This window comes from Leuciscus leuciscus, assembly GCF_965113295.1.
Source record: "Leuciscus leuciscus genome assembly, chromosome: 20".
Lineage (NCBI taxonomy): Eukaryota > Metazoa > Chordata > Actinopteri > Cypriniformes > Leuciscidae > Leuciscus > Leuciscus leuciscus.
In genome coordinates, this window is record NC_138744.1 from 21385308 (window position 1) to 21400481 (window position 15174).

The 15174-nt window shown below is 44.9% G+C and overlaps 1 protein-coding gene across 2 annotated transcripts; it reads left to right on the forward strand.

Annotated features, from left to right (window-relative positions):
- Positions 1 to 147: 147 nt before the first annotated feature.
- On the forward strand, positions 148 to 7188 carry tmem196b (transmembrane protein 196b). 2 transcript variants are annotated; one of them, XM_082150026.1, is made up of 4 exons: positions 148 to 2719; positions 3703 to 3759; positions 3982 to 4271; positions 6337 to 7188. In XM_082150026.1, exons 1-3 carry the CDS (start codon positions 2555 to 2557, stop codon positions 4255 to 4257), a joined length of 498 nt encoding a protein of 165 aa, XP_082006152.1. In that variant the 5' UTR covers positions 148 to 2554; the 3' UTR covers positions 4258 to 4271; positions 6337 to 7188. The 2 variants fall into 2 exon arrangements, with proteins under 2 accessions (XP_082006152.1, XP_082006153.1); XM_082150027.1 differs by having other exon boundaries at positions 3982 to 4236.
- Positions 7189 to 15174: the final 7986 nt, after the last annotated feature.

A 15174-nucleotide genomic window follows, 5' to 3' on the forward strand; every position in this document is an offset into this window, starting at 1 on the left:
AAGTACAAAATTAGTTGTTCCAATTTAGCAGACTTTAAGTATATCAATTTAGTATACCAATTGCAGGGTATTTATATTAAGTAGCCCACATAAATATGTATTTAAAAGTATGCATAAAATAAATGTATTTATATTATTAAACAGCTGTGTTTTCTATCAGATGTTTAGAATCAGAACTACAGCGAAGCCAGATTCGCAAATAAATCACTCTTTTGATCTAATCGGTCAAACAGGTTTGCAAAAGGGACAGATTTTTTTGTGATTCAGTTTGATTCACTTGCACAGTAAATCGTTTGCAGGATTGGATGGATGAAAGGCTACGCTCCTAGCCAAAACTATCGAAATATTTCTTATTTAAATTAAAAAAAAAAAGTGATATATTAGGGAGCTTGAAAGATTGATTTCTAGACCTGGAAAAGTCATGTAATTTAATAAAATCATAAAACTTCAAGAAGATATTTAAAATGAATAGTTATGCCACTATAAAAAGTTGTACATAAAACAATATAAGCCAACATTTTACACGAAAATACTAGCCTATATAAAATATTTTACCTAAAAATATCATGTTTTATTCAATGTGTTACTTGCCATTTCTTTGTAATTTTTTGGTGAAATTTACTAGCAATTTTAAAGTGAAAACTGTTTCTAAGTATTGTGTGGGCATGATGTGCTGTATGTTCCTCCAGTTTAGAACTTTCAAGGCACCAAGTTAATGAGGAAAAACAAGGGTAATGACCGGAAAACATACTGGCTTCACACTTCAGAGGCACAAACAGGGAAAACAGCAGGCTTCACACTGCACTGCTTCAAAACAGTGACCTCCCGTGTAGTGTTATTGTTTCTTTCCTGAAATGTGGCTAGCATAAAGCAAAATTAAAATGTTTTTATAATGCCGTTATTTAAAAAAAGCTGAATAATACTGAATGAACGGCACTGTATAATTTGACCAGCTACATTTTTAGCTTGCGTGCTTGGTCTTAAAAATACAATGGACCAATTTAACACATTTTAATGAAGGTTTTCAGGCGGAGAGATCTCATCCTGTGCTGCAGATCTCAGAGAGTGAGTGAGAAATGCCTGGAGGTAGAACAGCACAGAGCGGCCATACTCGGCAGTGTCAGGGTCCCTTTTTTCATGAGCACTGAGGCATATCGAACTGAGATTAATGGGATGTGACTGGCTTTATCGCAGGACCCTTTCACCGGTTCACATGGAGAGGGTGGCCGAGCAGTGTTACACTCACTGAGGGGCATCTGAACACATCAGCGTAGATAGTGGGCCATGTCTCAGTTTATGTAATGATGAAAGATAAAAATTGATATTTTTCACCCCTCACCGAGCTATTTCAGAGTCATGGCTGTCATAATACATTTGTTAAACTACATTTATCCTAATTTTGTCAGATAGAAACAGCGAGGAAGTCAGTTATGTTGCTATTAAGGGACTAAGAAGGTAAAGTTACTGAATTATTCAAATATTTAGACTTAGAAGTTAACCAAAAAATTATGTTTTGGACCCCATTGACTTTCATTGTATTGGCAAAAATTGTTGGAACGACATGAGGGTGAGTAGTTGATGAAAGAATTTTCATTTTTGGGTGAACTAACCCTTTAAAGGCATAGTTAACCCAAAAATGAAAATTCTGTTACTCGCCCTTAAGTAGTTCCAAACCCGTAAGACTTTTGTTCATCTTCAGAATCATTTTTCTTTTTTTAATCTGAGAACTTTTTTTATCTGAGCGCTTTCAGAGCTGCTTTGTTTGTGCAAAAAAACATAACTTTATTTACGAAATTTCAATCTCCAACAAGCATTTATGAGAGCACCACGCATGTTTGTGTTGATTCGAGGGCAGTTGTTGTTGCGTGAACGCGCATTGGAGATTAATACTTGGTAAATAAAGTGGTAAATGAGGTTGTTGTTTTTTTTTTTTTCATGAACAAAGCACTTGCATCGCTTCATAAAATAGAGGTTAAACCACTGGAGTCACATGGATTACTTTAATGATGTCTTTACTACCTTTCTGGGGCTTGAAAGTGGTAGTTGCGTAGGCTGTCAATGGAGGGACAGAAAGCTCTCAGATTTCATTAAAAAGATCTTCATGTTCTGAAGATGAACGAAGGTCTCACAGGTTTGGAACGACATGAGGGTGAGTAATTAATGACAGAATTTTCATTTTTGGGTGAACTAAACCTTTAAGTACTCATTTTTAATAATATGTCTTCAGGGAAGTAGGCTGCTATAAGGCTGTGTGTCTTTATGATATGTGTGTTAAAGGTCAGGCAGTCATGTGACCAACATGTCCAACTGCTTATAAGAGTTCTGAAATCAGAGAAACATGCATTTATATGCAGTGAAAAGCAGGAGCAGCACACAGATTTGAGCTTTTTAGGAGACAAAACTGACACCTGAGTTAAAAACTTTAAACTAAACAGTTTTTTCTTAAAGCTGGAATGTGTAGTAGAAGATCTGTAATAGCTGGTTGGCGAGGTGAGAGAGGGATTTTCTCCCTCTGACTTTTTCTCACAGTCTGAGGAATGATGCCCGGAGGAGCATGTGCACCAAGCAAGCGCATCTTTGGAGTTTGCTGGTCCTCTCTGTCTTTCATATGGGACTCGGGGTGTCCTGCATCTCTCTGGGCGTGCTGGGGATCAAACAAGCCCTGTGGCCGCAGAAGAGCCAAACCTCCTTTTATACACCGGTATGGAGTGGCGTGTGTGTAAGTTATAGATTGTTCATTTATCTTCTGCATGGGATTAATATACTATATGACTATATTTGAATCTGAATAATAAAATGGACATGAATCTGAATAATAAAATGAAATATATATATATATATATATATATATATATATATATATATATATATATATATATATATTTAAATATACATTTTTTTAAAGTCTGTAAATGCAGATAAAATAGTGAATTCTTATCTTGTGTGCTGATTTTTACTCAATTAATGTAATTTCTACCACTTTTTTTCTCTTAAACCTGATATTATTATTGCTTTGAAGTACTGCATATCAACACATATTATATTATATTATTAGCAGTTTGCAGAAAGGATATTATATTGTTATATTTTTCTGCCAAATACTTACATTTATTAACATTTGTTTAATTATTGTTAATCAGTTATTCAATGAGTATCATTCACATGATTATTATATTTATTTATTGATGTATTTCACCCTGTGGTGAAAGTGTTGTTTATATGTCTATGTGGTGTTTTTAATATAGACAAATCATGTGCAAATTCATCAGTCAACACCATAGAGTCGTCCAGGTATGACGTCAGAAACCAGAAGACTTATTCGCCCCTGGTTCCCTCGGGATTTTCCAATGGGGGAACTTGATACTTTGATGTTTTATTCTAGTAAACTGTAGGCATGAATAAATTATTTTCACAGGAAATATAAACATTTAAATATGTCATTTTGATTATCAATGATGAGTTTTAAGGGATACAATTATTGACTGCAGGGGGACTTTAAATAAAGTTTATTATATTACATTATGAATTTTATTTAAACACATTCCTCTTTTTTTATTTAAATTCTGTTAATGGAGTTAATTAGACAGATTTTTAACTTTACAATTTCCAATTTGCAACTAAAATATGATATCCAGATGATTGAGTAAAATGAAACTGTACTAGAATTTAATTTAGATTCAGTAACAGATCTGTTTTTTTCAGTTTCTTGTCTGTGGACTATGTGGGATACTGTGTGCGAAGAAGAGAACTGGACCGACTGTAAGAGGATATTGACACACATCGCAACAAAAGAAACACTTCTTATCTAATCTACTGTATACACACATTGACAGAGATAACCACTGTGAGCCGACATCAGCTTGTAAACATTGTCTGTAATCCCTGCTTTATCACTCATGATACACTATCATGTAAAACAAAACTTTTATAATGCTGTGTAATTACTGTTATCTCGTTGTTTTGTTCCACCTCACATCACAGATGATCCTGTTTTCAGCCTGTTGCATCTGTGGACTTATTGGGGGAATTCTCAACGTCCAGTTTGTGCGGGCGATGGTGAAACGGGCGAACAGCCTGTACTCTCTGCACCTGTCCTTCCTCTTCCTGGCCAGCCTGGGCATCTTGAGCTGCACTCTCTCCACCTGGCTCACCTGCAGACTCGCCAGCAGTGAACAGAAAAGGCTGTTTCTGGAAAGGGATCTGTCCCTGCATCATTCCGTAGAGATGGGCGAGAAGGTGAAGGCGGTGTGCGGGTGAACTATCTAGGGACTGTGAGATCTAGTTTGCTTTTATTGAAAATGTAAAAAGTGCAGATTTGGTTTGTAGAATCAAAGACCCTTAAAGACAACAAGTCGTTTCACTCGGCGGCCATCTTTGAAACGTCTCTCGGGCAGCTCTGATCCCTTTGAATGGGGAAACAGTTGTTCACCAAACTTACGGTTAAATTTCACATTTGAAATCTGACAACAATCCTAAATGCTCAAATCATGACAAAAAAAAAAAAAAAAAAAAATCAGGTGCAGTCATAAGTGCATTTGCATCTGAAATCGCATACTCTTGAGTAGGCACTTATTTTGAATAAGTAATTACTCCACGACCGCTAAAAAAGTATGTTCTATACAGTATGAGTGTGTGTAGTATGAATGTAATTTGAACGTACTACATTACTAGCTGACCACCAGCTTCAGTTACGTCGCTTCACTGTCATAAATCCTCTCCCGTGGCCTCATGGGATATAAAGTGTCTATCGTATGCACACTTCAGAATCTCACCGGAAGTAGTATGTCATCCGGGTACTTTTTGCCAACTCTTTTATGATTACTGTGAATTCGGACATACTTCTTTTGTCACATACTGTTTTTCACTTTCTATATAGTGTGGACGTATGCGATTTCAGATGTAGTCCAACTCTTTCTATAGCAACCGGAGCTTCTAACGGCAGCTGCAGTGACACAATGACTTTATCAATTGGCGATTGGCTCTTTTATTTAGAAGGCGGGACCGCCATATTCCGCCATATTGCGCATTGCACTTTCTCCTATTCATTGAAATATGAGTGCACCTTCTTTGTAGTCTATAAGTATTTGATAGAATAACTTAGTTTCAAGTTAAGTCATGATTGTTTGTCTTTCATAAGATAGGAGCTGTTCTGTTTCGATAAATCCTGGAATACGACCATTCTTAAAGGGATACTTCACCGATTAGCATTAAGCTTTGTATCAGTAGAAACCCGGTAGTATTTTCGAATGACCGTGCTTCCCTCCCTCATGTCCCCCTGAGACGAGAGATTTCTGTATTGTGTGTCTGGAAAAAAACCTCTGATGATGCAAAAATCGTCATTTTGCATCATCGACGGCTTTTTTGGCCAGAGGCTAAAGACTACAGCCAGTAGTAGGAGCTAGTTCATCATGTTTTCAACCCGCCCATAGGTAAAACGGTGTCTTTTCAGTTTCGAGTCAACTAGTAGCTTAGTTGTATCATTTTTTCTGATACTGCCCTCTGTAACCGGTAGGCGTGGCTTGGGAGTGGCCTCGTAGGGCAGCGAAGCAAGTGAATTCTGGGAGTTGTTGTCTTTTAATGCACATGAGCCAAAAATACATTTTCTAGAAAGGCTCAGTCTAGAAGGCACCAACTTCTAAAATAATTTCACATTTCTACTACATAAATGACCCAATTTAAATACACATTCATCTTTCCAGTGGTGAAATATCCCTTTAAGGATTTGGTTTTGTGGCATGAATAACATTAACATAATGTTTAGTAGCATCTTTGGTAAGCCAGTCTACTTTATTCCTGGTTTGCTGATCAGGGACGGATAAATTAGCCTACATTCCAGACATATTTTAACTGTCACTGGATGAAGACTCAGGCGTGATGGTGTCAGTTTGCAATGCTGAAGACTTCAATATATGTCAAACCATCGAAAGATTAAAAGGTCAGGTATTAGGTATTATAACGTTAACCTTGTAAAGCATGACATGTGAAATAGTCTAGTTAGAGAAATCTTTTGCCCAAACTGAGCAAAAATATGCAGTTTAGTGAAGTTGCTGATATTTATTTGGCGAAAAATGGAGATGAAATTTGTATAGATTGTAAAGGAAATCAATGAGATCTTAACAATATAGCAGTTTACTTCCATAAATGCATATACAGTAAATATTCATTGTCACTCTATATCTCTATAGGCCTATGTCTATGTCTGAGAAATTTGTGTATTGATACAATGGACTTCATATGGTTAAAAAAAAGCAGCATAGGCAAACTCTTTGTGTGTGTATATGTGGGAGGGAGAGAAAGAGGAAGTGATCACACTGACTGTTTTCTCTGGCCTGTCAGGATGTTCCAGTGTAGCATGCTACGCACAACAGGAGCACCTCACTACCATAAAGCTTCCAACCTTCGGATCTGCATCCAATAACCAGGCTGTGTTCAAAGCACATGCAAAATCACTAATCAAGGAATTGGTACTCTGGCTACTGAATGCCAAAAAGAAAAAATATTGCAGTCACAGAAGTAAAACCCAATGCTGTTAACCTGTTACTTAATAACTAAGGAGGACAAGCAAGCATGCCGGTCAGTGACCCTGTGAATGGCTGCTAATATTCGGAATTTACAATACAACAGCGACATCTGCTGGTGAAACGTGTGTCAGCACCCGAGTGGAGCACGAAGTACCTTTAACAGCAGAAGAAAGCAATCAGGGATTACTGAAGATATTACAGACAGTGTTCGAACTAATGACTTTCAGGGCAGAAGACTTTTCTAGGTAACCTATTACCTAATCGCAATGGAAAGCGCTCGAGCGTAATAGCCTAGCCTACTGTTACGTTCTGGCGTCTTCGACTTATCGAACTTTTATAATTACTGACAGTGACACGTTTGAAATCTCTGTTTAAACCATATAAAGGGAATATGTGCTTTTACCTTTTGTTTTGACCCATTTCCCTTCCTGCCAAGACCATCAAGAAATGTACCTTTATAATTGGCTTTAGCCTATAGCCTAGCTACTGTGTTTCTGTTTAGCTTCAGTTTTATGGACTCAGAGATAAATAAAATGAGGGCTAAGTGAATCAAAGCATAAAACATACTATACTAAATATCTATGCAAATAAATATTTTAAAACAAAATATGTTGTTGTTTTTTTCTGCCCACGAAACCTTATAATTTCTCAATTAAAGAGTGTTGACGTTTAGTAACGGCCTACAAAGGCAATGACCTTTACTGAAATCAGTGATCACACTTTCCTGTCTTATGTCTTCCTGTCTTTTCCCGATTCCTGTCTTATGTTCCCCTTGTCTTGTGTGGACTTTTGTCATGTCCTGTCCTGTACCATGTTTTGTAGTCCCTTGTAGTTTTTCTTGTTTATTAGGCTCCCCAGGTGTTTCTGATTAGCCACGCCCCCTTGTTATCTTGTTTAGCTTGTTAGTCTGTGTATTTAAACCCTGTGTCTTGTTTCAGTGTTTGTGGGTTCTTGACTTTGTTCCTGTTCCTGTTCCTGTTCCTGTTCCTGTTCCTGTTCCTGTTCCTGTTCCTGTTCCTGTTCCTGTTCCTGTTCCTGTTCCTGTTCCTGTTCCAACCTTACATAGCATGTGATAATCAGGGATGATGAGTCTGGGCAGTGAATTATGGGAAATGTAGTTGTGAGTGAATAATAATAGTCTGATGTGGAGTGCCCTCAGGTGGCTCTCAAGAGCACTCCAGCTGATGACCGTTACAACACTGATCATTATTATTATATAATATATTATTATAGCCTAATCATTTTTTTCATTATTTATTTATTTTTAAACACATCATTCATTAATTTAGTACACCCAAAAAATATTTAATTTCCATACTATGGAAGTCAATGCATGGGACCATCAACTGTTTGGTTATCCATTTTCTTCAAAATATATTTTCTTTTTTAGTGACGTGACGTGTAGCCAAAGTGTCCCATATTTGGAGTTTGTGCTCTGTATTTCATCAATCCAAGTGTGCGCACACACACACAGCAGTGAGTAGGCTATTTAACACACACACACACGCACACACGCACACACGCACACACACGCGTACGCACACACACACGTACACACACACACACGTACACGTGGAATATCTTCTTTCTGTATTCAGTAGAAGAAAGAAAATCCAAAAAGGTTTGGAACAACAACAAGGCATTTTAATTTTCGGTTGAACTGTCTCTTTAAGATGCATCACATAACAGATACACTACTGGACATATCAATAAAATCCTTTCTCCATTCAACAATGGGCCCCATGACAGGTTAAATACCTGAATGCTTTCTCTGTGAGGATCCTAGAGGGCGCTGTTCCCTATAACTCAACCCCTGCTGCCCCCTTTCTCCCGTCTTCCACTTTGTGTCTCTGAAGCTGACAGCTTGTGAACCATTCACAAATCATGGTTATGAACAGAAGCATTCCTTTGTCCTCTGGGTATATAGGGCTTCATTTGGTTCGTTCCCATGATATATGCTGAGGGCAAGAAGTCATTTAACACACAATTTATTACCTTCCTGATTTATAACCCATGTAAAAGATATGTGGTCCCTCCACTTCCCTCTTTACTCTTTGAATACCCTCTAATAATTTTGTGACTGATGATGTGAATAAGGAAGAAAGTATAATCATTACTACAGATAAGAAAACAAATGCAAGGTTTGCCTTTTCCTTGACCTAGACTATCTTGGTCATCCGTAAGCACATCCATAAAATGTCTGCATTGTTTTTGAAGCTCATTTAGACATCAAGGGTTTTTCAGGTAAAGTTGGTCGCTTTCAAGTAAGAAATAATACAGAAATTGAATAATCAAATGGAAAATAAAACACTGCATATCTTCTCTGTATGGATTAAATATAGTTTGTTCTTTATTAAAGCTACTAAAGCTATTCAGTCAAGTTAGTGGTTCTCTTACGAGAGGTCTCTCGTACTGCGTAAGATATCTTACGCTAGGGGAAAATCCTTTTTCCGCGAGATATTGAAGCCAAAAATTATCCTTAATTTTGTAATAATGCAAAACGCGTTGCAGCAGCAATGCAGACATAGGCGAGACAGCTCGCGCGCCTATTGGCTGCTCTGCGGCAACTGCAGCAGCCTATCGAGCGAGGCCTGGCGTGACGTCAGACCCAATCAGGGCACTTCGCGCCCGCTGCGTCACGTCCCGCCGAAATGGGCGTGGTCTAGGCCTATAAATATCGCTCGCAGGCAGCTATTATCTGATTTTTCATCCTTCAAGCGAAGCACACGCATCGCTGGAGCTGGATTAGAAGCCGCGCCGTCGAGAGAGAGCACCTTCAGCGGGACGAGTCACTGAAGTCGCTGGCCGCGCCGCCTTCCTGCCTTCCTGCTGCGCTTTCCGGCGCTTATATCCTTCTCTTTATTACACTGTATTTCTGTGTGTGTGTGTCGCCGCCGCGACACACATTTCTAAAAGAGCTAGCGTCTTTTTAAAGATGCCTTCCTGCGGCTCGTGCAGAGCCACACTCAGCGACGGGGACCGCCACGTGATCTGCGTTTCCTGCCTGGGTGAGGAACATGCAGCTCTCGCGCTCGCTGACGGCGGATGCCCTCACTGCGAGCTGATGGCAATGGCGACTCTGAGGACTCGCCTAGCCGTCTTCACCGAGACTGCTCCCCCGCCCGCCGCGGCGTCGCGCCGTAAAAAGCGCCGTGCCCAGCGGGCCCCGGAACCCTCCCTCAGCCGCCAAAGCTCGCCGGTTCGCCCGCTTGCTTCCCCGGCTTCTTCTGTTTCGCTTCCTGACGGACAGCGGCCGCCGTCTGCCGCCGCTTCCGTTGATATCGCGGATGAGGAAGCCCTGCTGGGAGAGGATGATTCCTGCTCTATCCTGGCGTCAGGCAGTGAGGATTGGGCGGGCTCTGAGGACCCCGCGCCCCCTGCCCGCACTTCGTCAGGCAAGAGAGCTTCCATCGAGACGGAACTCATGCGAGTACTCGCACAGGCCGCGGCGAGCCTCGGCCTCGAGTGGTCTTCGCCTGAGCAGCCCGCTCACAACCGGCTGGATGGATTTTTCCTGCCTGGGGAGCGCGCTTCACCTGTGTCCAGACCGGCGCCTTTTCTTCCTGAGTTACACGAAGAAGTCGCCAAGTCCTGGAGCGCCCCCTATTCTGCTAGAGTGCGTCCTGCTGTTTCTTTGGCATTCTCCGCCGTTGACGATGCCAAGAACAAAGGATACCTCTCGCTGCCGCCGGTTGAAGAGGCGATAGCGGCCCACTTATGCCCGCCCTCCGCTGGACGGCGCGCTAAGCCGGCCCTACCCTCTAAAGCTTGCCGCACGACGTCGAGCTTGCTCCACCGCGCTTTCTCCGCCGCCGGGCAAGCTGCGTCAGCGTTGCATACCATGGCAACGCTCCAGATCTTCCAGGCCGATCTCCTCCGTAAGCTGGATGAGGAAGGACCTGACGCGATCTGCGTGCCGGACTTAAGGAGTGCCACGGACCTCGCCCTTCATGCTACTAAGTCCGCAGCGCAAGCCATTGGACGGACTATGGCTTCTCTCACCGTGTCTGAGAGACATCTATGGCTGACGCTCTCGGAAATGGCCGAGTCTGAGCGCACCGCGTTCCTCGACGCCCCGCTTTCCGCCGCAGGCCTCTTCGGATCCTCCGTCAAAGATTTCGCGGAGAGATTCGCAGAGGTACAGAAAGCGTCTCAGGCTATGAAGCACTTCCTCCCGAAGCGCTCCAGCTCTGCAGCAGGCCGTGCGAAACCGTCTGCTCAGAGCTCACAGCCACAGCCACCGTCCACTGCCTCCACTTCACAGCGCCGCCAGGCCAGAAGCGCGAGACCGCGCTCCCGCTCATCCGGTCGCCGCCCCGCAGGACGCGGCCCGCGACCTAAGGTTACGGTGAAGCCCGAGGCCCCGAAGTCGTCCTAGCACAGCTAGGAAAACGACGGTGTTCCAGTCCCGCTGCGGCCGGACTCACACCAAAGCTATTCGCTCGTCCAGTTCCAGAAAATGTGACTGTTCCAGTGTTTTCTGCAGCCAACAAGTCGGTTCTGTCACCCGCTTGCCTGCACACAAATGCCGTTTTCACGGCTACCCAGATAAATCCCCAAAAGAGCGTATTTTCTGGTGTCCCGGCCACGGCCGATGGTGTTTCGTGTGTAGTAAGAATGCCCACTGCCCAGTGCCCATCCCTACACATAAGCACAGCCTGTCACACAGGGCTCGCGCACATAAAACCGACTCAGGTCGGTTGCGCTTCAAACATGGTGAATGTGCCCACTACCCAGTGCCCACTAACACCACGTTATGCATGTCTCACGGTTTCTGTAAAAACGAAACCAACGTGCACTCGCTTCACGCAAGCGAACGATGTTTTCGGTGTGACAAATGTGCCCGCTGTCCCGCGCCCACATCCACACATAGACATGACAGTTCCCACGGGAACCGCCCAGCCCTCCCCCTCGCGGTTAACCACCGTAGAGGAGTCGAGCGCGGGCAATCTGCCCGCTGTCACCAGCGCGCCCCATGCCTCAAATGTCACGAGCGACACGCTTGTGTTACAGCACACAGAAGCTTCTCCATCGCTGAGCGAGCGGAGCGCGCTTCGTATTCGACCCCTAGCTATCCATGCAGACGCATGGGCAAAGCTGCCCGGGGTTTCGAAGTGGGTGCTGAACATTATAAAAAGAGGCTATTCGCTGCAGTTTCGCCGACGCCCTCGCCGCTATGTGGCGCGCGTCGAGACCACGGTAAAAACAGAAGTAGCACATCTACTTCGAGCCGAAGTGACGAAACTATTGAGAAAAGGGGCCATAGAACCCCTCTCTCAAGATCAGAGCGAAGGAGGGTTATACAGCAGATACTTCCTGGTACCGAAAAAAGACGGGGGTCTCAGACCCATACTAGATCTAAGGCAACTGAACAAAGTGCTTGTGAAGCGACAGTTCAGGATGCTCACGACCAGGCAAATCCTTGTGCAGATTCGCCAAGGAGATTGGTTTGTGTCAATAGATCTGAAAGACGCGTATTTTCAAATACAGATAGCGTCACGTCACAGGCGATTTTTGAGATTCGCCTTCGAGGGCCAGGCATATCAGTACACAGTCCTGCCGTTCGGTTTGTCCCTAGCACCCCGTACATTTACGAAGTGCATGGACGCGGCGCTCGCACCCCTCAGAATGAGAGGCATGCGAGTGCTGAATTATTTGGACGATTGGCTGATTCTAGCGCAATCTCGCGCAGTGCTCATAGAACACACGACCATTTTACTCGATCACCTCGAGGATTTGGGTCTTTCCTGGGCACAGAACTGGACTCACTATCCATGATAGCGCGACTATCACAACAGCGCGCGGTAGACATTCGACGCACAGCGAACTCTTTTCGCTGCGGCGCGTCTGTCCCGCTCAAAAGATTTCAGAGGATGCTAGGTCTCATGGCCTCAGCATCGTCAGTACTCCAGCTGGGTCTGCTCCGCATGCGCCCGCTGCAGTTTTGGCTGAAAGCGCGAGTCCCACGCAAAGCGTGGGCACCCGGTTTGCTTCGCCTCAGGGTCAATCAGAAATGCGTTACAGCTCTGAAACCCTGGAAAGCGAACGACTGGTACCAATCAGGTGTAAGCCTGGGGACTTCCTCGAGGGTGAAAGTGGTGTCCACGGACGCGTCCACCTCGGGATGGGGAGCGCTGCTCGAGGGCAGACCGTTCTTCGGCCAGTGGTCAGAACGGGAGAAGCTCCTGCACATAAACTGCCTCGAAATGCTGGCAGTAGACAACGCACTGACGCGTTTTTGTCCCCAAATAAAAGGTCACCACGTCTTGGTCCGCTCGGACAACATGTCTGTGGTATCCTACATAAATCGCCAGGGCGGCATCAGATCCGAGAAACTGTACAGGCTGGCAGAACGCCTCCTGGTATGGGCTCAGTGCAACCTGCGCTCGCTCAGAGCAGCGCACGTGCCAGGGATCATGAATATAGGACCAGACAGACTGTCCAGGAACAATGTTCCGGCAGGCGAATGGTCCCTACACCCACAGACAGTCCAACTGCTGTGGAAGAAATTCGGCAGAGCGGAAGTGGACCTGTTTGCGTCTCAAGAAAACGCTCACTGTCAAGAATTTTTCTCCAAGAGCAGGAGCGCGCTGGCCCATGTGTGGCCCCGCCGCCCGCTCTATGCTTTTCCCCCCGTCTCTCTCCTGCCTCAGGTGATAGAACGGATCAGGGAAGAAGGATGCTCAGTACTGCTGGTAGCACCGTTCTGGAAAAACCAACCTTGGTTCCCAGCCGTGATGCAGTTAGCAAGTACTGCCCCGTGGCCAGTACCAGTGAGGAGAGATCTCCTCTCACAGGCCCGCGGCTCGATCTGGCATCCTCACCCGGAACTATGGTCCCTTCATGTCTGGGCCATCAACGGGTACATGTTGGACTCCCTAAAGGAGTATTAAACACGATCACGCAGGCTAGAGCTCCGTCTACAAGACGACTCTATTCTTTGAAATGGTCAGTGTTTTCGGGCTGGTGCACAGCCCGTGGTGTGTCACCCACAAACTGTGATGTGACGGAGGTGCTTTCCTTCCTACAAGAGCTGTTGGATGGGGGCAGGGCCCCCTCCACGCTCAAAGTTTATGTGGCGGCTATAGCAGCGTTCTCAGAAACAACGCTTGGTCAGTCAATAGGAAGGAACGATTTAGTCATCCGCTTCCTTAGAGGAGCTAAGAGACTGAATCCTCCCAGACCTCCCTCAGTCCCCGTATGGGACCTTTCTACGGTTCTGGAAGCCATGAAAGGTGCGCCATTTGAGCCTTTGCAGTCAATCGATTTGAAACACCTGTCTTTCAAAACAGTGTTTTTGCTGGCTCTCGCTTCAGTGAAGCGCATAGGGGATCTGCACGCGCTCTCTGTGAGCGCGGCGTGCATGGAGTTTGGGCCCAATGACTCAAAAGTTATACTCAAACCTAAGCACGGTTATGTTCCAAAATCCCTCAACACACCGTTTAGGGCGCAGATTATCTCTCTGTCAGCCCTACCGGTCCCTGATGAGGAAAGAGACGCGAGCCTCCTTTGCCCAGTCAGGGCATTACGAGCTTATGTGTCTCGCTCGTCTGTTTTCAGACAGACGGAACAGCTCTTTGTTTCGTTTAGCGGACGTTCTAAGGGACTAGCCGCGTCGAAACAGAGCCTATCCAGATGGATAGTTGATGCTATAGCGCTGGCATACGCCTCCAAGGGCATGCAGTGCCCTCTGGGTGTCAGAGCGCATTCCACAAGAGGCATGGCCTCTTCGTGGGCTTGGTCGAGTGGGATTGCCTTGCAAGATATTTGTATGGCGGCAGGCTGGGCCTCCCCGTCTACATTTATAAGGTTTTATAACCTAGAGGTTCCCGCCCTGCAGGCCAGGCTGCTGTCGGTCTAAACTACCAGTATTATCTGACCTGATGCGTTCAGCTCAGAATGCTGCGTTTACTGAGCACAGCTCAATTTTCGACAGTTTAAAGCTGGGCAAACTGTGTAAGACCCACATTTTTTCCATCAGTTCAGGCCGTACCCCGCCCTGTCTGTATGATGAAATTTGCGTCCCTTCGACGCTACTTTATGTGGAAAAGTGAGGCTGCACCCCTCCTTCTTCCCGGACTCTCTGTGAGTTCACTGAGTGATTGTGCACTATATGTACCCCGGGCTTTCGCCCTTGGGTCTTTGGTGTCAGATCTCAGCATGCACGGCGTTTTACACTGGGTCCCCTAGCGTAAGATATCTTACGCAGTACGAGAGACCTCTCGTAAGAGAACGTACTCGGTTACTAACGTAACCTCGGTTCTCTCTAGAAGAGGGAACGAGTACTGCGTATCTTGCCGTGCATGCACACGCTCTGGTTGCTTCGATGATGAAAAACCAGATAATAGCTGCCTGCGAGCGATATTTATAGGCCTAGACCACGCCCATTTCGGCGGGACGTGACGCAGCGGGCGCGAAGTGCCCTGATTGGGTCTGACGTCACGCCAGGCCTCGCTCGATAGGCTGCTGCAGTTGCCGCAGAGCAGCCAATAGGCGCGCGAGCTGTCTCGCCTATGTCTGCATTGCTGCTGCAACGCGTTTTGCATTATTACAAAATTAAGGATAATTTTTGGCTTCAATATCTCGCGGAAAAAGGATTTTCCCCTAGCGTAAGATATCTTACGCAGTACTCGTTCCCTCTTCTAGAGAGAAC